The 25,064-nt window shown below is 40.9% G+C and overlaps 1 protein-coding gene across 2 annotated transcripts in view; it reads left to right on the forward strand.

Moving 5' to 3' along the window:
- The window catches only part of spats2 (spermatogenesis associated serine rich 2), a 111,160-nt gene that overhangs the window by 56,576 nt on the left and 29,520 nt on the right, over positions 1-25,064 (forward strand). For both annotated transcript variants that reach the window (XM_078534570.1, XM_078534571.1), the window contains exons 6-8: positions 1,407-1,665; positions 2,850-3,059; positions 9,157-9,292. In XM_078534570.1, coding sequence (XP_078390696.1) covers positions 1,407-1,665; positions 2,850-3,059; positions 9,157-9,292 — 605 coding nt within the window. The remainder of the gene's footprint in view (positions 1-1,406; positions 1,666-2,849; positions 3,060-9,156; positions 9,293-25,064) is intronic.

Here is a 25,064-nt window from a genome sequence, read left to right on the forward strand (position 1 = left end):
TGATTGGGCACGGTCAACATGGATTTATGAATGGGAAATCATGTTTGACGAACCTGTTGGAGTTTTTTGAGGATGTTGCTAACAGAATTGATAAAAGGGAGTTGATGGACGTAGTATACTTCGATTTTCAGAAGGCTTTTGATAAAGTCCCCCACAGGAGTTTGGTTAGCAAAATTAAAGCACATGGGATAGGAAGTAATAAACTGGCATGGATTAAGGATTGGTTAACAGGCAGAAAACAGAGAGTAGGAATAAACAGATCATTCTCGTGTTGGCAGGCTGTGACTAGTGGGGTACCTCAAGGATCAGTGCTTGGGCCCCGGCTGCACACAATATTTGGATGTGGGGACCAAATGAAAGTTTCCAAGTTTGCGGATGACACAAAGCTAGGTGGGAATGTGTGTTCTGAGGAAGATGCAAAGTGGCTTCAAGGGGATTTGGACAGAATGAGTGAGTGGGCAAGAACATGGCAGGTGGAATATAATGTGGAAAAATGTGAGGTTATCCGCTTTGGTAGGAGGAACAGATGTGCAGGGTATTTCTTAAACGGTAAGTGATTAGAAAATGTAGACCTGGGTTCCCTCGTCAAGTCACTGAAAGCTAACATGCAGGTGCAGCAAGCAATTAAGAAAGCTAATGGTATGTTAGCCTTTATTGCAAGAGGATTTGAGTACAGGAAAAGTGAAGTTTTGCTTCGATTGTATAGAACCTTGGTTAGACAGCACCTGGAGTACTGTGTGCAGTTTTGGTCCCCTCACCTTAGGAATATTATTGCCATAGAGGGAGTGCAATGAAGGTTCACCAGACTTGTTCCTGGGATGGTGGACTCTGTCCTATGAAGAGAGTTTGGGAAAACTGGGCCTGTGGTCTCTCGAGTTTTGAAGAACGAGAGAAGATCTCATTGAAACCTACAAAACACTTAAAGGGATAGACAGCGTAGATGCAGGTAAGATGCTTCCCCTGGTTGGGGAGTCTAGAACTAGGGGACACAATTTCAAAATTAGGTGGAAGCCACTTAGGACCGGGATGAGGAGAAATGTTTTGACTCAGAGGGTTGTGAATCTTTGGAATTCTCTATCCCAGAGGGCTGTGGAAGCTCAGTCATTGAGTATGTTTAAAGCAGAGTTGACAGATTTCTAAATACCAATGACATAAAGGAATATGGAGATAGTGTGAGAAAAAGGCATTGAAGTGTATTTTAAGTCATGATCATGTTGAATGACAGAGCAGGCTCTATAGGCTGAATGGCCTGCTCCTGCACCTATGCTCATAAAGAAGCTTTCATGAAAGCTGGTGTTCACCTGCTTGCCACAGGTAGTGATGACTTTGAAGGAAAATAAAGATCTTCAGCATTTTAAATTTAAAGCACACATTTTTTAGTCATCTGTCTGTTTAACAACACCTAGAACAAAAAGAAGAAGATTAAACCAAAGGCGCAAGTCAAAGCAGAGCCAGGACAAGTGCAGCCTAGCAAAAGTGTAGCCAATTATGGTGAGCTGTCTGCAGCTTCGTGGGAGAAGGATGAAGTAAACAGTTATCACATCAATGGATCTGTAAATGATGAGTCGGTAGATTCTCTCAGTGAACAGTTGGATACCCTTTCCGTGGATGCCCAAGAGCTGGAAGATTCTGAATTGATGACTCCTGAAATCAACAGTATAATGGGTCAGTGTCTCTAAATTTAGCTCTAATTGATGACATTTAACCCTCTGAATACCCATTTTCTTTGTTTTATCATATGCACGTTCTTTCCCAAATAATTATAAAAATCTGCATTTGTGTTTGGGAGTGGGATGACTTTGATCTGTAATTCAAGCCAAATTAGAGAGTCTGTGTGTTCCATTTTATGTAAACTGAGAACTACATATGACACTGATATTTTTTAATGATAACACACTCTGCCTTCAATACTCCAGCCACCTGAACATCACAATTGATAGAACTAACAAAAAATAGCTGCTTTCCTGCGTGTTAAATGTATAATTACAGTTGGGTTTGATTGATAGAAGGCTAATGCAGTGGAGCAATTCAGGTAATAAATTCTATCATGGAACCTCAAAGTAACTTGTGAATTTCATCTCAGTAGTGACATTTAGTGCATGTTGTATAGCTTATTTCCTGATGATCTGCTGCCAAAACAAAACTTAATATTCTAGTACTGGCTTTGTGATGTCATTGGTCTTCAAATTCTCTATCATTAATTTTACATGAATGTCACACTAACTTAAAGCTCTTAATATTCTCACCACAGAATAGTATATAAATCAAAAATGGACATTTATTTTTAAAATGTGTGTTTAGCCATATGCAATTTAAAAATAATTAACGTTGACAGTGAATTCAAAGCATTAATTCAGTCTTGAAGTCTTGCCAATAATTATAACTACCTGAAGTTTGCTTTTTTTCCCTAACCTCTTGATTGAATTATTACCATGTAACTCACTGCCAGTCATCTATTTTCCAATTTGTTGTAATATATTGAATGTTACAGACTAAATATTTTTACTTATTAGTGAACCACTATTGTACAGATTTTAATTATTTTGATCAGGTCCTTTGGACTAAAATCCATTTTGGCTGCTACTTGAAAAAAAAATGTATTTGTCATGTGAATCTTTGACATGCTAGTTTAATTTTTAAATGTCCTGATGGTTTCTGTAATCTTTAGCTGAGATCATGAAGTCTTCCTTTTTATGAATTTTCAATGACTTTTATATCTGTAATATTGAGACGGTACTGAAAATCTTAACCGCCTCATGTTATCCTGGAACTAAAAATATTTGGCATGGTAAATGTAGTATGTTTTTACCTACAATATTCATTCTGACACTTCAACCGGTATTTTTCAGTATCTGTATTAGAAGAGGAAAAGTGTAAAGTAGAGTCAAAATTCCAACCTCGTCATCATTTCCATAGTTCTCATCCTACTAGAACACATCAACAAAGGAATACAACGAAGTCCAGGTCACGAGCTCCTTCAGGATCACAATCTTCTACCTCCCTTTCCTTAGTCACGCCAGATGATGGTGCATTTGTTTCATCTAAGAATAAAAAAATAGGTAAGGGGTGTTTACAAGACATTTTGCATGATTTAAAATACTTCAATTTATCCATGTTCAACTGTATGGTCTGATGGGGGGGGGGCAATAATTTATCTTGGTCATATCCCTTCTATTCCTATAAACGAACTTCTGGCTTCTGCTTTATACCTTTATTTGTAACTCCCTGCAATGACATGCAGCACGTGATTAATCACAGGCAGAATGGTATTCCACAAGAATGTGTTGCACTTTGCTCCATGTCTATATTTTCATATCTCTACTTTGTGAATTTTTTTGAGCATCAAGATGAGGGGTTCCAAAGCTGGAGAATGATACATTCCTGTTTTGCCTCACTGTTGGCATTGAGCATTTCCAGGTCAGGTTTAGCATAACTCAGCTGCAGATTAAAGCTTTCCCTTTCTCATATAAGAAGGTGCATTAATCCCAGCCTCAGGGGAGCACCCCATACTTGCACCAGTATGAACTTTCCTTTGCCAGTTGTCCTTATGTCCTTTGAGAATTTCAATTTGTGAATTATTATGTGCTATGAACCCAGATTTACTATAAGCTGGTTTGGGACTGCCCAAACCCCCTTCTTTTAAGATTCTTATTCATGGCACTATCCACATATAGTGTTTCTTGGGGAATGCCTTGTAGCCATTCTGTGGTATAATTGGGTGCTCTTCAGTTAAATTGGTGTGTATTTAGATACCTATGATATGCACCTCGCAAGCATACAAGTCATATCTGCTTAGTTAAGTGCAGGCATTTATTGTTTAGTTTGTATATCTGTTGAATTTCATCTATATTTCCAGGCCTCTGTACATGGATTGAATTTAATTAAATATTGTCAAGAAAGGTTGGAATTTAATCAAGAGGCCCATTTAGTAATACCAGAAGCACAAGTAGCAGATTGGGAATCTACAAATCAGAATGTAAATTTATGTGAAAATGTGCTGAGAGTTGTGATCCCCAGTTAGAGTTGTGCTCTATGGTCAACTTTCAAGCTGTGTGTTAAATGCCCAACATCCACCTTTTGAAAGACAATATGGGGAAAGTTAAATGTTTCATATCTTTGGTAGTTTCAGCTGTGACATTATCTTGTGAAAATTTTGGCTCAATGCGCAATAAATGGGTTAACCAAAGGACTAAAAATCTGTGCTAAAATCAAGTGTCTTGCTGACGTGCATATGACCAGTTGCAGTCAAAATGTCCACATTAATTGCTCAAGAAATTTAAACTGCATTCCAGCTTCAGACTCTTTTTACTGCCTGACCATAAATGGAATTAGTAACCAAGCTCCCCGATGGAGATGAGCCTGATCTCCAGGTGTATTTGGATATCTCACACTTTACAAGTGTCCCCCGCACCCAATCCCAAATTACAAAGAAATCATGCTTTGAAAAATTAAAAGATCATCTCTCAAAAAGTACTGGTCACAATTATTGAAAATAATTGCAAGAATTCTGTCTGAAATGAATTTACAGGTTTTAATTTCACCTGCTCTACTCCCAAGAAAACTATTTTGCTGTAAATATCTATATAGAGTTTTCTTCACCTCAGCCAGAATCAATTTCCAGGTCTGTTTTGTGTTCAGTCTCCTTAAATACTGGCAAAAGATCCCATCTGAAGTTGATATTTGGTTGACATTGTGTAGTGTTCCTAGCTCTAAGGAACTGTGCATGCTGTACAGGTTTTGTAGGGTGTGAAATTGTAGGGCTTGTTATTTAAAATCACTGGACCAGTAAGCTGCCAGCTAAAATTATTCAACTAGTGATATCACAACAGTGTTATGTGAGACCATGGCTTTAGGTACATACTGGCAAAAAAAATCTTGCATAAATGCCTATTCCTGTCATATGCCCTACTATACATGAGGGCTTTCATCAGCCCTCAGCCTAACTGCCACCTGCAGAGTTGTGTTTGCTATAGAGAACTGTAAGAGGTACAAAAAAACACCTACATGATGTGAAATGGTATTTGTATTGGAACGATTCGAAGTGTAGCACCATCTTTGGGTTCAAAGGCCATTCATGTGCCACTAAAAAGTTTGCTCTCGCTGTATGTGCTTATTTGTACCTCTATATTACAGTCCAGTTATAAAATCATGCATCAAGTTTGAATCTCCATCAGGGACATGTTTTCTGAGTTGGCCACAGGAAAAGGAATTTGTGGTGGTAAACGTGTCCATCTCCACGTGTCCGCTCAACCTGTCAATGGCGGGCCGCGTTCTCTGCCATCTGACGTCAGAAACTTCATTGTAATACATCAGCGTATCATTATAAGGCCAGCCCACCGGACTCGTTCTACCACACTTTGTGAAAATCTGGTACGATCCCGCTCAGTGTCTATCCTATCAGAGTTACAATAAACGTGTTCCTATTCGAGGTAAAGTGGCACTACCATTTAAGATGCCATATCAGTATATCTTGCCTGCCAAACGTAAGAGTGATCCTGTCTACTTGACTTCATTGTAATTGAATTTGTGCAAATAAAAACCTTCCAACGATAAATTGTTTACTAGATATTTCACTTTTTTGAAGTGGGGGAGTGCAGGAAGTACTTATTGAATTAACAAGAGGAAACTATATTAACAGCAACCATAAGAAGTTAAGCCTATCTTGACATGGCCCTGTTTGACCCCAGTTTTCAATCTGAGATAGGGTTTGTGCTGGCTCTGTTGGTGAGGATCACAGCATGCATGTCATTGTGGAGTAGGCGGAGGATGGTGACAGATTTCTGAGGGCAGCCATATTTGAGGTGGATACTCCATAAACCTTTGTGGTTGACAGAGTCAAAGCCTTTTGTGAAGTCAAAAAAGGCCATGTACAGAGGTTGGTGCTGTTCTTGTTGGTGCTTATACTGGCAGGTGTCAGTTCAGGAGGGCCCTTGCAATGATCTTCCCGGTGGCAAACAGCAGGGAGACTCCTGTAGTCACCGCAATCAGACTTGTCTCCCTTCTTGAATATAGTCACAATCACAGCATTCTTGAGATCCCCTGGCTTGTGCTCTTCCCAGATGCATCACTGAAGAAGTTAAATTTATCTGCTGACTCATGGGAGACCCTGGCTTGTGACCGACCAAAATAGAGCAGGTTCATTTGGGAAGGCACCCAACACACTGAGAGACTTCATTGGGAACATGCAGAGATGAAGTTGAGGAGTTGGAGGGAGCGCACAAACCTCCAAACAACCCATTTACCAGCCCTTCGAGCACCACCTGTCTCTTGTGGGCAGAGTCTGCAGACTGCACATTGAATTCTGAAATGGCTGATAAATCCATCGAATCAGAGCAGAAGCAAGTCATCCTCAATCCCAAGGGACTGCCTAAGAAGAAAAAGAAAGTTGTCTATCCTACCCTCCTGGGTTGAAGCAGCAAGAATATTTTGTAACAAAATGAGAATACTACACTTCAATGGGGAATTACATAATTGTTTTGAGAGCTGTTTTATTGAATCCATTCAGTAACATGACAAAATGCAGCTAATTAGTGTGATCCAACTACAGGCTCAAAATATGTAAAACTAGGGCTAAGCAGTGGTTTTGTAACTGAGCGTTGTATTGATGAATTTGTTGAAAACCAGTTGTTAACTTTTAATTTTAATGTTTTCTTTGGATACCTGCTCACAAAATATTAACTAGGTGATACAATAATGTTTTGCAAACACAGCAGTAAGATCCATTTGTCAAACCTTGTTCTTGTGTCCAAATCTGGTGTTCCTGTGCCATCAAATGGACACCAATAGATTTGTGTGAGAGCTGAAGTGGATGTCTTTTCCTGTTTGTACTGTGTAGTAAACTGCTGACAAGCCTCAGATAGTGTAAATATATATGTTTAGTCAATACACTAGTTAATTCTTCAGCAAATAATTGAAGAATAACAATATTTGTGTTTTAATGTTTAAACAATATTTCATAGACAAAAACAGAAAATGCTGGAAAAACTCAGGCCTGACAGCATCTGTGGAGAGAGAAACAAAGTTAACGTTTCGAGTCCGTATGACCCTTCTTCAGAGACCTATTTCATAGACCTTCAGTATTGAACAAGTTCTGTGTTTACCCACTGATGGAATGCAATAGCACTTGTTGAGTTAACTATGGCTTCCTGTTGGATTTGATGCAACACAATGTCATGCAAACCAATGGGGGATGGTTTACTCCAAACCAGATTCTTCCTTTGATAGCTCCTTCCAAACCCGGGTCCTCTACAACCTGAAAGGGCAAGGCAGCAGATAGATGGGAACGCCACCACTTCCAAGTCGCACATCATCCAGACGTGGAACTTTATTGCCGTTCCTTCACCATCGCTGAGTCAAAATCCTGGAACTCCCTTCCTAACAGCACTGTGGGTGTTCCTACATCACATGGACTGTAGCATTTTAAGAAGGCAGCTCACCACCAACTTCTCTAGGGTAATTAGCGATGGAGAATAACTGCTGGCCTAGGTAGTGACGTCCACATCCCATGAATGAATTTAAAAAAAGACTACTGTCTACTGTATTGAAGAAATGTGGCCAGGTTGTCAGTCCTGTACACGAATACAACTGAGTTTTTCAGGAAACCTGTGACTGCACCTCAATATACTGTATAAAACCAAAAAGTAAAACAAAAATTGTTTAAAGTGAAGCTTTACATGCTGCAGCTCTTGTAATTGGAGCCAGGCACTATCTTCTCCAACACATTCATAATAACAAAGATTCAACTGCAGAATCAATCATCACTTGCTGAACCAGCTTTCCCTACACCCTCCTCTCAATGCAGTTTCTCCAAGGTTTTTCCTCCCAATCACCATTGGGCTCAAACTTTAAACATGTTTGTTTCCATTTGATGTCCTGTTGTGCTAGCTAATACACAATTAAATTCACCTGATGATCAATGTAATATCACATCTTGTGGCCCAAGGCAAATAGCAAAACGTAGGAAAAACGACTAAACCAGCCAACTTGCCCATTGAGGGATGGGCAATAAATGCTGGCATAGCCAGCGATGTCCACACCCTGTGAAAGAAATTTTTTAAAATTTATGACCTATTTATATTGTAGAATTGCTTAATATTATGGTTCTACAATATTGCCTAAAGGTTAGGTTACCTGACGTCAAAACAGTCAACTGCATATGCACAGTTTTTTTGGTCACAGTTTGGGACTCTTTCTCTGTTATACCTCCATCATGCAAGCTGACAAAAAATGTATCACTGACCTGTACAGGCAGCCTGATCAATAAAACAAAAAAAAAGCATCCAATCTCTCTACCAGCAGTAATTGTTAAGCGAGCACAGTCAATCCCCTTAGTGCAGAACTGAGGAGGTGGTGCACTGCTGAAGGGGCCGTCTTTTGGATGAGGCGTAAATCAAGGGCCCTACCTGCCCTCAGACGCAAAAGATCTCAATGCACGATTTTTGAAGAACAGCATTGAATTCTGAAATGGCTGATAAGTCCACCGAATCAGAGCAGAAGCAAGGGACTGCCTAAGAAGAAAAAGAGAGTGGTCTATCCTCCTCTCTTGCCCCCCCCCCGCCCCCCCACTCCAGTTGAAGCAGCAACTGTTCTGACCTATATTCATCCCTCAATCTGATTATCCACTCAATGTCTTAATCTTGTTAGTGGGAGCTTGCTGTGCACACATTGGCTGCTGTGTTTCTATATTACAACAGTGATTACACATCAAAAAATATTTTATTGGCTGGAAAACACATGGGACATCCTGAGGTCCTGAAAGGTGCTGGATAAATGCAAATTTCGTTCTCTTCTCTTTTCCGCCCATCCCAAAGGTAACATGACAAAAAGCTAGTTGTAACGTTCTTTATTCGTGTTGTAGCTAATATTGTGATATATTGGAGAACATTATAGAGCCTTCTGCACCTCTTGAGCTGATCTAATGCTGAGGAGTTTAGTTTCATTGTGACATCATTAATTTGTGTTGAAAAGACCTTAGTCATTGGAGAGCTTTTTTTCTCCCCACATCTTGGCACGTTGATGTGTTCGTGCAGCACAATCTCTCAATGGCTCTCATGTAAAGGTTGTGTTAGTGGAATTGTTTTGGTTAAAGCTCAGCCCCCTCCCTCCCACTCAGGCAATTTATATCTGTACGTTGACTGAATCACTTTTTTTCTCTAGGCACTAATATAGAGAAGTCAGCAAAAGACTTGCAGCGATGTACTGTGTCCCTAGCCAGGTACCGGGCAGTTATTAAAGAGGAAATGGACATTTCTGTTCGAAAGATGAAGGTGGCATTTGCTGAACTACAGAACTGGTAGGTCATTTACTGAAAATAGATGGCACATGTCACAATCAATTGCTAGGCTGCAATGTAGTAAATTGATGAATGAAGGAAAAGAATATCACAACTAACATGCATTTCAGCAGAAGATAATAATCCCCCTTAAATACTAAATTCCTTTTTTAACATGCCACATTCTCCTTTTGACGTGATTGGAAAAGTTTTGGATCTGTGTTTGCATTCATCTGTCGGTAACCTGTTCCATATCGAACACATTGTCAGCTAATTTCTAGTTGCATTCTTATGTAAGAACTGTAGAATGTTTGGTGAGGAGGAGGGGGGTGCACTTCATCAGGGAATGTGTTTAAATGATGAATGAGTGGGCTTTGCAGCATTCAGTAAGACTTTTTGTTCTGTTGGGACATAATTTGGGCCTCCATGTCCCCAACAGTTATTTGGCTGGAATTGTTGAATTGTTCCTATTCTGAATTACTGCTAACATATCGATTATATCTGCTGATGAGACTACTGAGTTTTTTTAAATAGAATGGGAGGTTTCATCTTTTTGGATCTACTTTGCATCAAAGACCCACTGATGTTAGTTCTGGATATATTAGTGACTCCAGAGAAACATTTGGAAACTATATCTAGGAATTACCTAATTTTTAACAATTTATTTATGGGATGTGGGCCTCGCTGCCTATACCAGCATTTATTGCCCAATTCTAATTGCCCTTGAGAAGGTGATGGTGAGCAGCTGTCTTGAACTGCTGCAGTCCTTATGGTGTAAGTACAGTGCTGTTAGGGTGGGGGGAGTTCCAGGATTTTGACCCAGCAACAGTGATGGAATGGTGATATATTTCCAAGTCAGTTTGGTGAGTGACTTGGAGGGGGACTTCCAGGTGGTGGTGTTCCCATATATCTGCTGCCCTTGTCCTTCTAGATGGTATTTGTCATGGGTTTGGAAGGTGCTGTCTGAGAAGCCTTGGTGAATTCCTGCAGTGCATCTTGTAGATGGTACACACTGCTGCCACTGTTTGTCGGTGGTGGAGGGAGTGAATGTTTGTGGATGGGGTGCCAATCAAGTGGGCTGCTTTGTCCTGGATGGTCAAGCTGCTTGTGTGTTGTGGGAGCTGCACTCATCCAGGCAGGTGAGGAGCATTCCATCACAATCCTGACTTGTGCCTTGTAGATGGCGGACAGGTTTTGGGGGATCAGGAGGTGAGTTACTGGCTGCAGAATTCCTAGCCTCTGACCTGCTCTTGTAGCCATGGTATTTATATGGCCAGTCCAGTTCAGTTTCTGGTCAATGGTAACCCCCAGGATGTTGGTAGTGGGGGATTCAGTGATGGTAATGCCATTGAATGTCAAGGGGTAATGGTTAGATTCATTCTTTTTGGAGATGGTCAATGCCTGGCACTTGTGTGACGCGAATGTTGCTTGCCACTTATCAGCCCAAGCCTGGATATTGTTCAGGTCTTGCTGCATTTGGTTATGGATACTTCAGTATCTGAGCGAATGGCGCAACCATCAGCGAACATCCCCACTTTTGACCTTATGATTGAAGGAAGGTCATTGATGAAGCAGCTGAAGATGGTTGGGCCTAGGACACTTCCCTGAGGAAAAAAATGCAGATAATGAAGTGGCTGAGGCAGAATAAGTCACTGCTGAACAGGATGTGGCCATTTAAGGAAAGCACAATGACTATGCAGTTATATTTTAAGGAAACATGAATGTGTATGGAACTTGATTTTTGTCACCAAATCCTTGCATCTTTACTGTGTGCCTTTAGTCATATCCTGTTACCTGACCACACCTATAACAAATACAAGATCTTATATATAAATGTAAACAGATTTCAATAAGGACTTAAGTGCAATTAAGTCAAAATCTGTCAGTATATGATTGTCTTGTGGCACACTTCCAGAAATTACCTTCTGCACCCTTCTAATATCTGTGACCCTATACAGTTCTGTAATTCTGTTCCATAACCCAAACTTTCAGAATTCACTATCCCTGAAAAATGGTCTCCCCCACCCCACCCACCCACAACCTTTCCATGCAAGTTATTTTTTTTCTTTTCTTCTTTCCTTGTACACTTCTTTTTGCACCAGTTAGGAGAGAAGGTGACCTGTTCGCAGGAATCTACAGTCCAACTTTGAACTTGCCAATTCGCTTCACTTGGCCTTAATTGCAGCAGGGTTATTGTCATATGGAGGATTGCGATAGGAGAGCCCACATCGATGCACTCTGAAATTACACCACTGATCTCTGTTCCAATGATGTTTTAAACTTTTGATGTGCTTCCATAATTTTAAAACTATAGTGGCTGTTCAAATATTTGTGCAAAAGTATGCCTGGGTTATTTTTTTTCCCAATTGATGCCTTTTGTGAGACTTTGGAGCCTTGCTGTATGTAATGCCCACCACCTTATGCCACTGCATAGTCTAGTGTTCAAGGTGGTGAGTAGTGATCGGTAGATTTCCAGGTGAATGTGCCAGTAACACAATGTCATCTATGAAATGAATGTCGCAATACTTTAGAAGCGTTTGGAACACACTCAGAGGCCATCTCTTTATAACACCATCCAAGTCATGAAGACGTCAAATAGGATGAACAATAGTAGACAACCTTGCTGTTGGTTTCAAGAGTGCTAGATTCAGTGACTCTCCTATCAAAAGAAACACAGATCTTAGACCTAGGGTATGTGTATACTAGATAAAACCCAAGATTTGGCCTTTTACGTCCCAGAGCTTCCAGCATCATAAGTGCCCCACAAGACAATAGGTTGAAAGTCTTACAAAAATCATTGGCAGCAGTACCTAAGCTCTACCTGGACCATAGAAGATACTTTATCATAACATGGTACATACTCGCTACATTTTGAAACAAACTTGTACGTTCTATGTGCGGGGGTGGTTAACAACTGGTCCACTGATCCAGATGGTCATTTCTTGCTCTTGCACCTAACTTAAAAACTGGTGTAGAAGTTCTCATTACTTTGTTATGCATTGTAAAAAAAACTTGAAAAAATTAACCATTACCAGCAAAATAGCATACAGTGATTTTGATTGTCATTTTAGAACTTAAAAAGGTTGTTAGTTGCAGTCTGGTAACTTGAGTGCATCATACAGGAAAACCCTGTGTGGTTTAGAGGTGAAGTATCACCCTCTAACCTGTCCTTTTGTGGAAATTAAGGAAGTATTTGATACATTGCAAAGTCATGGAGAAAATGTTGGTGACCATGAGAATCAATTATATTTGTGGTGATTTGTTGTGGGTTGAATTTGAAGTCTCAGTTTAACCTAACAACAGAAGAAGATGAGATATTTTGGAACAGAATTTACTGTGAACCACAAGTTGCATTTTGCTGTATGCAAATGAAGAATTTATATCATTTGTAATCACTTTCACTTAAATGGATTTTATTCTTCGATGTTGCAACAGTCACTGAAGAAGATGTTATCTCTTCAGGTTGTACTGTATTACTCCACAGATTTCAAGTCACTGCACAGCTTTTTGACCTTTGAGAGCTATAGTGACATTGTTGTAGGTCTACATGTCAAAGGCAAAAATCATCCCGTACTTTTGGCAGTGACCTGTTATTTTATTTCTAGGACAAAGCAGCAATAATTGTATTTCACAGTATTGTAATTAATAAAATCAAAAGCCAAAATTCAATCGTTAAATCTCCACAAAAATTGAAGTCTTCATTTTTTTAAATCTCAATGTGCCAGAGACAGATTGTGTCTGCCATATTTGGAACATTTTTCCACAACTTAAAGATCATTGTAACTCCTCCTTCCACTTGGGTTAATTTGTTCTTAAAGCTACCTGTAATTTGTGGTTATCTGCTTCTGGTTATTGCTAAGCAACAGGGTTTAGACAGTCCATTCCTCAGATGTCATGTGATTTGCATGAAAACAAAACTTAAAAATAATTGGAAGGGCAGGGCCACACTGGAAATACTACTTAACATTTTGTGATAATGATTTTCTTTGTTAAAATTCTCAGTACATTAGGGCAGCTTTATGCAGTTCTGCAGAGAAGAGAGATTCAAGTTTGGTTCCCTCAAGGGCAGGGGTGTAATTTGGTTGTAGGCACATTTCCGAGAACAACGTAGATGGAAGTCTGGAAACAGATCATCTACCCCGTTTGTTACAGGAGGTGCCAGGTCTGAGGAAACGAGAGGGACAAAGATAAGAACAAAAGATACACCCTGAAAATTGTCCATTTGCATAGATAAGATTATTTGGTTTCTATTACACAATAATTTCCTTTAATACGAAAGCTTGTCAGAAGTTTTTTTTATGGGAAGTGGGTAGAGAAATTTTTTTTTAAATGGAGAAACGACTTGTTTCCAGATATATAGGGCAGCATTTTTAGATCAGTGGGTGGGCCCGATTGACGGGTCCGGGACCAGCCGGGGAATGGACTGCCGACTGTCATCAGCCTCCGACTGCAATTTCACGCTGGTTGGCCAATTAACGGCCAACCAGCATAAATCACGCGCTGAAATGCTCAGTGTTGCCAGGGTGGGAGTGCGGGTGGAGGGCAGGTGCTGGTGTGGGTGCAGGCGAGCGCTGAATAAAAGCCCTCTGAAGGCAGAGAGCTGCTTCAGGGAGCTGAAAACTTAAAAACAATTAAATGAAGATTTCAAAAATCAATTTTTTTTAAAAAATGTCCAAGCACCACAATCACCTGAACATGTTAAAAATTCTGTCCATAGATTTTTATTTTTCTTTCATTTAATAATGGAAACCTCATCCCGCCCTTGGATGAGGTTTCATCAAAAATGCAAAGTCCACCCGGCAGATCCGCCCGTCTGCCAACCGTAAGGTTGGACGGACCACGAAAAGTCAGGGACAATTGGAACTTTAACAACTTTAATTGTCGTCTTATTTGCATGCCTGCCGACCGAAATCTCGCGCAATTTCACGTCTGATCGGGTCGGACGCACGCCTGCATGCCAACCTAAAAATTCTGCCCATAGGGTAAGTGTCAAAGTGACATTGGATAGAATGTTTATCTAATAGGAACAAGTAATCAACTAATGCACTAGTTTCAAAAACAGCAGTTTATTTTGATACTGGGCTCCCTGTTCGCTTAGAAACGTAGTGATTGGTTTAATCAAGTGATTTAACTGCGAGTTGGTCACATCCCTTGCCAGATGTGCTTATCTGGGGAAATAAAGCCTTGCTGTGCTTCCTTTTGATGAAGGAATAAAGAAATATGCAGTGGTCATTTTGAAAATAAGAAAGAATCAAGGTGAAGAGAGAAAATGTACATCAAGATTATTTTGCAGCTCTGTATTCTTACACTGAACTTCATAATATACAACCATCCAGGAGAGGAGGGAGGACAATTGGAATAAAAGAACATTATTTGTTTATTATTGATAATTAGGGTGCGGACATCGCTGGCAAGGCCAGCATTTATGGCCGGTCCCTGGTTGCCCTGAGAAGGTGGTGGTCTTTAACCATTGGTAGAACGATGATATAACTAAATAGCTTGCTTCACTTCAGAGGGCAGTTAATAGTCAACTACATTGGTGTGCAATTGGAGCCACATCTAGTGTAGACTGGGTAAGGACATTGGTAAACCAGTTCTGTTTTACAACAATTTGGCTCCCAAGATTATTCAACCTGTCCTCATAATTTAACTCTTTGAGCTCCCGTTTCATTCTGTGAAACTTCACTGTACTCCCTCCAAGATATCCTTGAGATTGAGTGGTCAAAACTGAATGTAGTACTCCAGATGGGGGTCTGGCCAAGGCTTTGTACAACTGAAGCATAACCTCCCCTTTGTGTTCCAGCCCCATTAAGATTAATCTTTTAATTACTTTTTGTACCTGTACACTAGTTTTTGGTGATTCATGTACTGGTACGTACATCCCTTAGCTCCTGCACAATTCTTAGTCTCTTGTCATGAGAAAATATTCTGATCAAGACTCACTCTTCCCCACATTGAACACCATCTGGTACAGTTTTGTACATTCATTTAATCTGTATATTCCTTTGTAATTTCTTGTTCCCACCTACTTATGCAAAAGCCTTATCAAATACCTTCTGGGAATCATACACCCAGCCCTACTCACCATATTAGTGGCCTTCTCAAAAAAAAAAAGCAGCTAGGTTGGTGTACCCTTAACAATTCCAGTGAATAGCTATTTTCTGCATTTGTTTTTTTTAATATGTATTAAATCTATTAAATTCCTCTCCTTGAAATGCTGCTACCTTGTCCTTCTCTTCCACTGTGAAAATAGATGCAAAATATTCACTGAAGAAGTCTGCCATTTCCTCATTATTCATTACACTCTCATGATGATACATCACAGTGCAAAGTATTAAATCCAAACTTAACTCTGCATTTTTTTCTGTTTGTGTGATTTGATTTTTCCATATGTTCAAATGTCAAAATAATTAGTTGGCTGAGCCCTTGTATTCTAACAGGTAAAATATATAAACTAGCTGTAAATGTAATTGTTTGACAGTTAAGTTTGATGGTTTCAATTCCCCATATAAGCGTACATTAAAATCCTTCATTCCCTGACAGGTTTCTCTTTTATGACTGGTATAACTTCCTTATGCTCTCTTATGAACTGCATGATGTTCTTTCTATCTTACACTCACCTTTGACATATATTATACATGCTGAACATGCAGTTTATTTATGATCAGCCTGCTCATGGATGTTCAGTTTGGGTTCTGCCAGGGCCACTCAGCTCCTGACCTCATTATAGCCTAGGTCCAAGCAAGGAGAAAAGAGCTGGACTCCAGAGGTGAGGTGAGAGTGGCTGCCCTTGACATCAAGGCAGCATTTGATCAAGTGCGGTATCAAAGAGCCCTAGCAAAACTGGAGTCAATGGGAATCAGAGGGAAAACTCTCCTGGTTGGAGTCATACCTAGCACAAGGAAGATGGTTGTGGTTGTTGGAGGTCAAACATCTCAGTCCTGGGATACCGCTGCAGGAGTTCCTCAGGGTAATATCCTAGGCCCAGCCATCTTCAGCTGCTTCATCAATGACCTTCCATCCATCATAAGGTCAGAAGTGGGGATGTTTGCTGATGGTTGCACAATGTTCACCATTTGCGACTGCTCAGATACTGAAGCGGTCCGTGTCTGTGTTCAGCAAGACCTAGACCTGCGAAGTAATATTTAAAAAGTTATATCTGTCAATCTCCATGAATAATGTGACAAGCACCTTAAATAGCATTTTGTGATTTGATTACAAACTATAAATCACTTCCTGTAATCCACTGTACTGCAGTATCTTCAACTGTCAATTAATGACAGAAATGATAAAGGAAATGTAAATAAAATCATGTCAAAATCTGGAATACAGAACATTGCTGGAGTTCTGTCAACCGTTTAACTGATATTACTGATGAGAAACAGCTTTATCCACCTAAGTGAAGAACTGTAACACTCAGGACAAAACCTGTTTTTGTTGGCGTTTAATGACCCCCTTCACATGCAACAATTTGGTTACATGGCAAATAGCAAAATGTAGGAAAAATGACTAAACCAGCCAAGTCACCAAAGGGTATGATTTTTTTAAAAAAAATCATTCTTGGGATGTGGGCCTCGCTGGCTAAGTCAGCAGTTATTGCCTATCCCTAATTGCCCTTGAAGGTGGTGGTGAGCTGCCACCTTGAACTGCTGCAGTCCATGTGGTGTAGGTACACTCAGTGCTGTTAGGGAGTTTCAGAATTTTGATCCAGCGGAAGGAATGGCGATATATTTCCAAGTCAGGATGGTGAGCGGCTTGGAGGGGAACTTCCAGGTGGTGGTGTTCCCATATGTCTGCTGCCCTTGTCCTTCTAGATGGCAGTGGTTGTGGGGTTGGAAAGTGCTGCCTAAGGAGCCTTGGTAAATTCCTGCAGTGCACCTTTTAGATGGTACACACTGCTGCTACTGTGTGTCGGTGATGGAGGGAGTGAATGTTTGTGGATGTGGTGCCAATCAAGCGGGCTGCTTTGTCCTGGTTGGTGTCAAGCTCCTTGAGTATTGTTGGAGCTGCATTTATCCAGGCAAGTGGAGAGCATTCCATCACACTCTTGACTTGTGCCTTGTAGATGGTGGATAGGCTTTGGGGAGTCAGGAGGTGAGTTACTCTCTGCAGGATTCCTAGCCTCTGACCTGCTCTTGTAGCTACAGTTTTTGTATGGCTGGTTCATTTCAGTTTCTGGTCAATGGTAAGCCCCCAGGATGTTGATAGTGGGAGGTTCAGTGATGGTAATGCCATTGAATGTCAAGAAGTAATGGTTAGATTCTCCCTTGTTGGAGATGGTCATTGCCTGGCACTTGTGTGGTGCAAATGTTACTTGCCACTTATCAGCCCAAGCCTGCATATTGTCCAAGTCTTGCTGCATTTGGACATGGACTGCTTCAGTATCTGAGGAGTCGTAAATAATGCTGAACATTGTGCAATCATCAGTGAAAATCCCCACTTCTGACCTTATGATGGAAGGAAGGTCATTGATGAAGCAACTGGAGATGGTTGGGCCGAGGACACTACCCTGAGGAACTCCTGCAGTGATGTCCTGGGACTAAGATGATTGAGCTCCAACAACCACCTTCCTTTGTGCTAGTTATGACTCCAACCAGCAGAGAGTTTTGCCCCTGATTCCCATTGACTCCAGTTTTGCAAGGACTCCTTGATGCCACCCTTGGTCAAATGCTGCCTTGATGTCAACAACAGTCACTCTCACCTCACCTCGGGAGTTCAGCTCTTTGTCCATGTTTGAACCAAGGTTGTGATGAGATTAGGAGCTGAGTGATGCTGGCAGAACCCAAACTGAGCGTCAGTGAGCAGATTATTGCTAAGCAAGTGCCGCTTGATAGCACTGTTGATGACTCTTTATATCACTTTACTGATGATCGAGAGTAGACTGATGGGGCAGTAATTGGCTGGGCTAGATTTGTCCTGCTTTTCGTGTACAGGACATACCTTGGCAATTTTCCATATAGCCAGGTAGATGCCAATGTTGTAGCTGTACTGGAACAGCTTGGCTAGGGGCGCGGCAAGTTCTGAAGCACAAGTCTTCAGTAGTATTGCCAAAATATTGTCAGGGCCCATAGCCTTTGCAGTATCCTGTGCCTTCAGCCATTTCTTGATATCACGTGGAGTGAAACAAATTGGCTGAAGACTGGCATCTGTGATGCTGGGGACCTTCGGAGGAGGCCAAGATGGATCATCCACTCGGCACTTCTGGCTGAAGATTGTTGCGAATGCTTCAGTCTTATCTTTTGCACTGATGTGCTGGGCTCCTCCATCATTGAGGATGGAGATATTTGCGGAGCTGCCGCCTCCAGTAAGTTGTTTAATTGTCCTCCACCATTCACGACTGGATGTGGCAGGATTGTAGAGCTTAGATCTGATCCATTGGTTGTGGAATCACTTAGCTCTGTCTATCACTTGCTGCTTATGCTGTTTGGCACGCAAGTTGTCCTGTGTTGTAGCTTCACCAGGTTGACTGCTCGTTTTTAGGTATTCCTGGTGCTGCTCCTGGCATGCCCTCCTGCACTCTTCATTGAACCAGGGTTGATCCCCTGGCTTGGTGGTAATGGTAGAGTGGGGGATGTGCCGGGCCATGAGGTTACAGATTGTGGTTGTATACAGTTCTGCTGCTGCTGATGGCCCACAGTGCCTCATGGTTGCCCAGTCTTGTGTTGCTAGATCTGTTCGAAATCTATCCCCTTTAGCATGGTGGTAGTGCTGCACAGCACAATGGAGGGTATCCTCAATGTGAAGGCGGGATTTCATCTCCACAATGACTGTGCGGTGGTCACTCCTACTGATACTGTCATGGACAGATGCATCTGCAGCAGGCAGGTTGGTGACGATGAGGTCAAGTATGTTTTTCCCTCTTGTTGGTTCTCAAAATATTGTGTGCTTGTGATAAAGGGACGGCAATAATCATGGTGATTTTTAATCTGTGCATAAACTGGAAAAATCAGATTGGCTGTAGTAGCCTGGATAAGGAGTTCTTAGAATGCTTCTGAGAGAGTTTCTTAGAGCAGCATGTTTTGGAACCAACCAGAGAGCAGATATTAGACTTGGTATCATGTAACGTGACAGGATTAATTAATGACCTCAGTGAAGGCACCCCTAGGTAGCAGCGACCACAGTATGATTGAATTTTACATCCAGTTTGAAAGGGAGAAGAGCGGATCTAAGACGAGTATCTTAAATGTAAATAAGGGCAACTATGTGGGAATGAAAGCTGAGCTAGCTGAAGTGAACTGGGAAACTAGGCTAGAGGATAGATCAATAGAGAAGCAGTGGCAGACATTTAAGGGGATATTTCAGAGTATTCAGAATAAGTACATTCCTACTTAAAGAAAATTTCTAAGGGGAAGACCCACCATCCGTGGTTAACTAAAGATGTTAAGAAAAGCATCAAACTTAAGGAAAAAGCATACAACTCAGTGTAGATGAGTGGCAGGACAGATAATTGGACAGAATATAAAGAATGGCAGAGAATGACTAAAAGGTTAATCAGGAGAAAGAAATTAGAGTATGAGAGGAAGCTAGCTAGAAATGTAAAAACGAATAACAAGAATTTCTACAGGTATTTAAAAAAGGAAAAGAGTAACGAAAGTGAGTGTTGGTCTTCTCGAGAGTGACAGTGGGGAGTTAATAAATAATAAGGAAATGGTGGAAGAAATGAACAAATATTTTGCTCCTGTGTTCATTATAGAGGATACAAAAAACATTCCAGTAATAGCTGCAAATCAGGTGAATGAGAGAAAGGAACTTGGTGAAATTGAAATCACTAGGGAAACGGTACTGAGCAAATTGATGGAGCTGCAGGCTGGCAAGGCTCCGGGTCCCGACAGACTACATCCTAGGGTCTTAAAAGAGGTGGCTAATGAGGTAGTTGATGTGCTGATAATTTTCGAAAATTCACTAGATTCTGGAAAGGTTCCATCAGATTGGAAAGTAGCAAATATAAACCCCTCTATTCAAGAAGGGAGGGAGGCAGAAAACAGGAAACTATAGGCCAGTTAGCTTAAAATCTGTTGTGGGAAAGTTATTAGAATCGATCATTAAGGAAGTTATAGCTGGGCACTTAGAAAAGCTCAAGGTAATCGGGAAGAGTCAGCATAGTTTTGTGAAAGGAAAATCATGTTTAACCAATTTATTGGAGTTTTTTGAAGGAATAACAGGCGCTGTGGATAAAGGGGAGCCTGTACACATATTGTACATGGATTTCCAGAAGGCATTGATAAGGAGCCACATCAAAGATTATTACAGAAAATATAAACACATGGTGTAGTGGGTAACATATTAGTATGGATAGAAGATTGGCTGCCTGGCTGGTAGAAAGCAGAGTATGCATAAATGCGTCTTTTTCTTATTGGCAGGATGTGATGAGTGGAGTCCCACAGGGGTCTGTACTAAATCCTCAACTTTTTACGATTTACATCAATGACTTAGATGAGGGGAGTGAAGACGCGGTAGCTAAACTTGCAGATGACACAAAGATAGATGGGAAGGTATGTTGTGAAGAGGACACAAGGAGGTTGCAGATGGATATAGATTGGTTGAGTGAGTGGGCAAAGAACTGGCAAATGGAGTTTAATGTGGAAAAATGTGAAGCTGTTCACTTTGGCAGGAAGAACAAAAAAGCAGAGTATTACTTAAATGGAGAACAGCTGCATAATTCTGAGGCGCAGAGAGATCTAGATTTTCTAGTACATGGGTCACAAAAAGATAGATCGCAGGTACAGCAAGTAATTAAGAAGGCCAATGGAATGCTATCCTTTATTATGAGAGGGATTGAACATACAAGTAATGATGTTATGCTTCAGTTATACAGGGCATTGGTGAGACCACATCTCGAATATTGTGTGCAGTTTTGGTCTCCTTATTTAAGGAAGGATGTAAATGCATTAGAGGTGGTTCAAAGGAGATTTACTAGATTGATACCTGGAATGAGTGGGTTGTCTTATGAGGAAAGGTTGGACAGACTGGGCTTGTTTCCACTGGAGTTTAGAAGAGTGAGGGGTGACTTGATTGAAATATATAAGATCTTGAACAGCAAGGTGTACATGGAAAGGACGTTTCCTCTTATGGGTGAGTCCAGAACTAGGGGGCACTGTTTTAAAATTCGGGGTCGTCCTTTTAGGATAGTGAGGTGAAATTTTTTTCTCAGAGAGCTGTGCGACTTTGGAATTCTCTGCCTCAGAAGGTGGTGGGGGCGGGGTCATTGAATATTTTTAAGGTAGAGGTAGCTAGATTCTTGTTAGGCAAGGGAATCAAAGGTTATCGGGGTTAGATGGGAATGTGGAAATCGAAACACAAAATCAGCCATGATCTTATTGAATGGCGGAGCAGGCTCAAGGGGCCGAATGGTCTACTCCTGCTCCTAATTCTATTACGTTCTTATGTTTGTCACTTTTCCTCCCTAATTTTATGGCCACGTAGAGTCATTATACTCAGCATGATGGAACCTTGCAGTAAAGTTGTGTTAATTACCAGTAGATAGCACCCTCATGGGACAATCTTTTTAAACAAAAGAAAATTTCCAATTAGCAAGTCACAGGGTCAGGAAGGAAGTGGTATTAATAGCAAATCATTCAAAGGGGTTTGATCTCTGTTCCTAAATTTTTGTGAAATTTGAGTTTTCAAACAAACTCCTCCATTACAAATCTGTATTCTGTAAATAATTGCTGCCTTTTCTCTTGTGTGTCCAGAATCCTCTCTGGAATGAGATGGCTAGCAGTGCATGATGCCACCATCTGGCCATATATAAAAAAAACACTTCTATCAAGTTTTGTTTTCTGAGGCATGGTTCATTTGCCCCAATAGCCACTCTGCTTATGTGAGCCTAAATGTTAATTGTAGCCATTCAACCATTGAGGGACACCACAACTGAGCCCAAACCTGCCCTTCACCCAGTGCACTTTCAGCTGGATAGCAATCAGAAGTTGGCTGGCAAGTAGACTCTGGTTGGTAGAGGTCTTGCCATAGAGAATGCACCAGATAATGGTAACGGACAGTTAATTGCCAAGCATTGCTTGAAATTTAAACCAGGCAGCTTGACCCTGATCGGTCAAGGCATTGTCCTAAGGAATGAACCAGCGAATGGCTGTCACTTATTTTGTTTAGTTGAAACAGGCGCAATGTGTGTACGTGTTCTTTCTCTCTGCAAAGGACAGGGCCCTGTGTATTAATATATGTAGCTTCCAGTACACGCAAATGTGCCACACTGTCAGCCTGACTGACAATCTTAAATTGGTTGTCAGTGTAATCTTTAGCAAACTGAGGATTATTTAGCAAATGTCCAATTACAGAATCACATCTATTGTTGGACAGTGTTTTGAGTTTTGCAAGCACAGGCTGGTTGGGTACAGTTTGTACCTTGCCCGTTGCGAACAGTAGCTGGGACATGCTGTTCGATACAATCCGTCAGTCTTTGGGACGTAGGGCCTACATATCTAGCATTACCCTGGCACTGAAATTCATATACCACATTACTCATTTGTGTGATAGGCAGAATGTGCGGCAGCATCCTGTTAGTGGCGAATATCACTCGTGTTGCTACTGCATAGTAGCAGTGTGAAACAGCTAGTTGCTCAAATTTTTGGGATACCTTGCCCTTCCAGGGTAATCTAAGGTAGTCTTTGCGCCCTATTTCAGCATCAAGCTTGCATGGTGAGCAGATGGCTTGGGCCCTATTTACGAGGTTGCTGATAAGACTAACCTTAGCACGTGGAACTGTAAGAATCCCAATGCATATATTGACCAGTGAAGGTAGGCTCGCGGTAGACAGTGGTAGAGAATCCCCTGGCAGATTTCTTAACTAGTATGTTCATTTGACTGCTCCATTTCAAAGGTGAATTTGAGCGCAGGATGGAGCCCATTAAGACTTGCAAGGAAATTCATGCTGCTACAGATTTAAATATAGCAAACGTATCATCCGTATATCGGAAATGGGCAAGTGGTAGGAGGTTAGGTGTCATTCCTTTGAAGACACGTTTCTCATGGAACCCAACAAAGATGTTTACGAGAGCTGGGCCTAGAGGGGATCCCATGGCAACACCATCTATTTGGGCATACACAGTGTCATTAAAGCTGAACTCAACTGCGCGAGTTGCCGAGTTCATAAGCTCAGTGAATGCTGATTCACGCAATGGTGGCAGGTCTAGAACGCCATGATATGATGCTGCAGCGCAAATATCTATGGCTTCCTTAAATGGAACATTGGTGAATAGGCTAGCAATATCAAATGAGCACATGGACACAGCATTGCTATTGATATGCAAGTCCTGTATGGTCTTCGCAAATGTGAAGGAATCCTTCACTGTGTATGTGGAAAACTTGTTCAAAACCTGTTGTAACAATTCGCCCAGCCACTTGGCCAATTCATGCTGTGCAGAACCAGTCATAGATAAGATAGGGCATAAAGAGACATCACTTTTGTGTGTCTTGGGCAGCCCATACATACGTAGACGCTACTGATCAGAGTCCACTTGCCAACCAATCAGCACTCTCCTCATACTGTATAAAGTTGTTGCTTCCCCTGACATTGGTATTCTTGTGTTTGTTCTGATGAGCGCAAGGCAAAAAACTTTGACAAAATGTATTTTTTCAGCAATCAAATTCTGTACGACCAAACGACTAATTGTAAAAATACTTGTTGATGATGCAAATCACATTTAACTATTTCAAAGCTGAAACAGCTGCCTTTTGAAAGCTGAATTGAAGATGAAGACAACACCAAAAGGGTGGATCTGTGGAGAGAGAAATAGTGTTAACACTTCAGGTCAAGGACCCATCTCCAGAACCTGAAGAAGTGATTGACCTGAAATGTTAACTGTTTTTCTCACCAACAGATACTGCTAGACCTGCTCAGTATTTCCAGCATTATCTGTCTTTATTTCAGATTTCCAGCAGTATTTTGCTTTTGCACCAAAAGGGTGGAAATTTGAGCACAGCTGCAACTTGGTCAGTCAGATAACTAGCGTAAGTTTTCTGGGTAGTAGTGTCATTTTGATCCATGGTTAGACACTGAAACTGATAATATGACATCTAATTTGATCATGTTCTGTTTCCTGTTTTCTATTGATTTGCGCCAGTTATACGTCTGTTGTGTCGGGGCATCTTACCCCTTTTAATTTACATTCATAAAAATACATAGATTTTGTGGACGTTATAGATTTAACTAATAGATTGGATAGTACATTTTTGACAACTTGTCAATTAAAATAACAGTGTGATTAGTGTGAGGGTTTGTTGACTTATTAAGGCACTCGTTCATTTGCGGAGGGGGGTGGGGTGTGTGTGTGTGTGTGTGTGTGTGTGTGTGTAGTGTATATTTAGGTGGTGTTCTTTACACCCTGTTCCAGCATACTGATATCACAGAATAAAACTCAAGGAATGCTTAGCATTAAAACACAATTGAAAGTTGCTGGAGATCCACACACATGTGTGATCCTAACATATCTATGCAAGAATACTGCCTTTTGGTTAGGATATTATTTTGTTCTCCAACCAACTTTTTTTTGATCATTAAGAGGAGGGGTGCAAAATAGGAAGATATTTAAACCTCATAGCTCTACAGATCTCCAGTAGACATCTTGACTCTGGGATTTGGTTCTTTTATGAGCTGTGATGCTTACAACAGGCAGAGAGTCAGCGAAATAATCATTGTGACTAAAATGCAAAGCACAGCATAATGTAAATTAGATTACATCTATGAAAGATATCATGCATTGCATTTAACATTTTCAGAAATTTTTATAATAGGTATATATGTAGCATTTGATCCCACTTAACATCCCCTCACTTCTCA

Source organism: Cetorhinus maximus, chromosome X, assembly GCF_964194155.1.
Source record: "Cetorhinus maximus chromosome X, sCetMax3.hap1.1, whole genome shotgun sequence".
In the NCBI taxonomy this organism is placed as follows: Eukaryota; Metazoa; Chordata; class Chondrichthyes; order Lamniformes; family Cetorhinidae; genus Cetorhinus; species Cetorhinus maximus.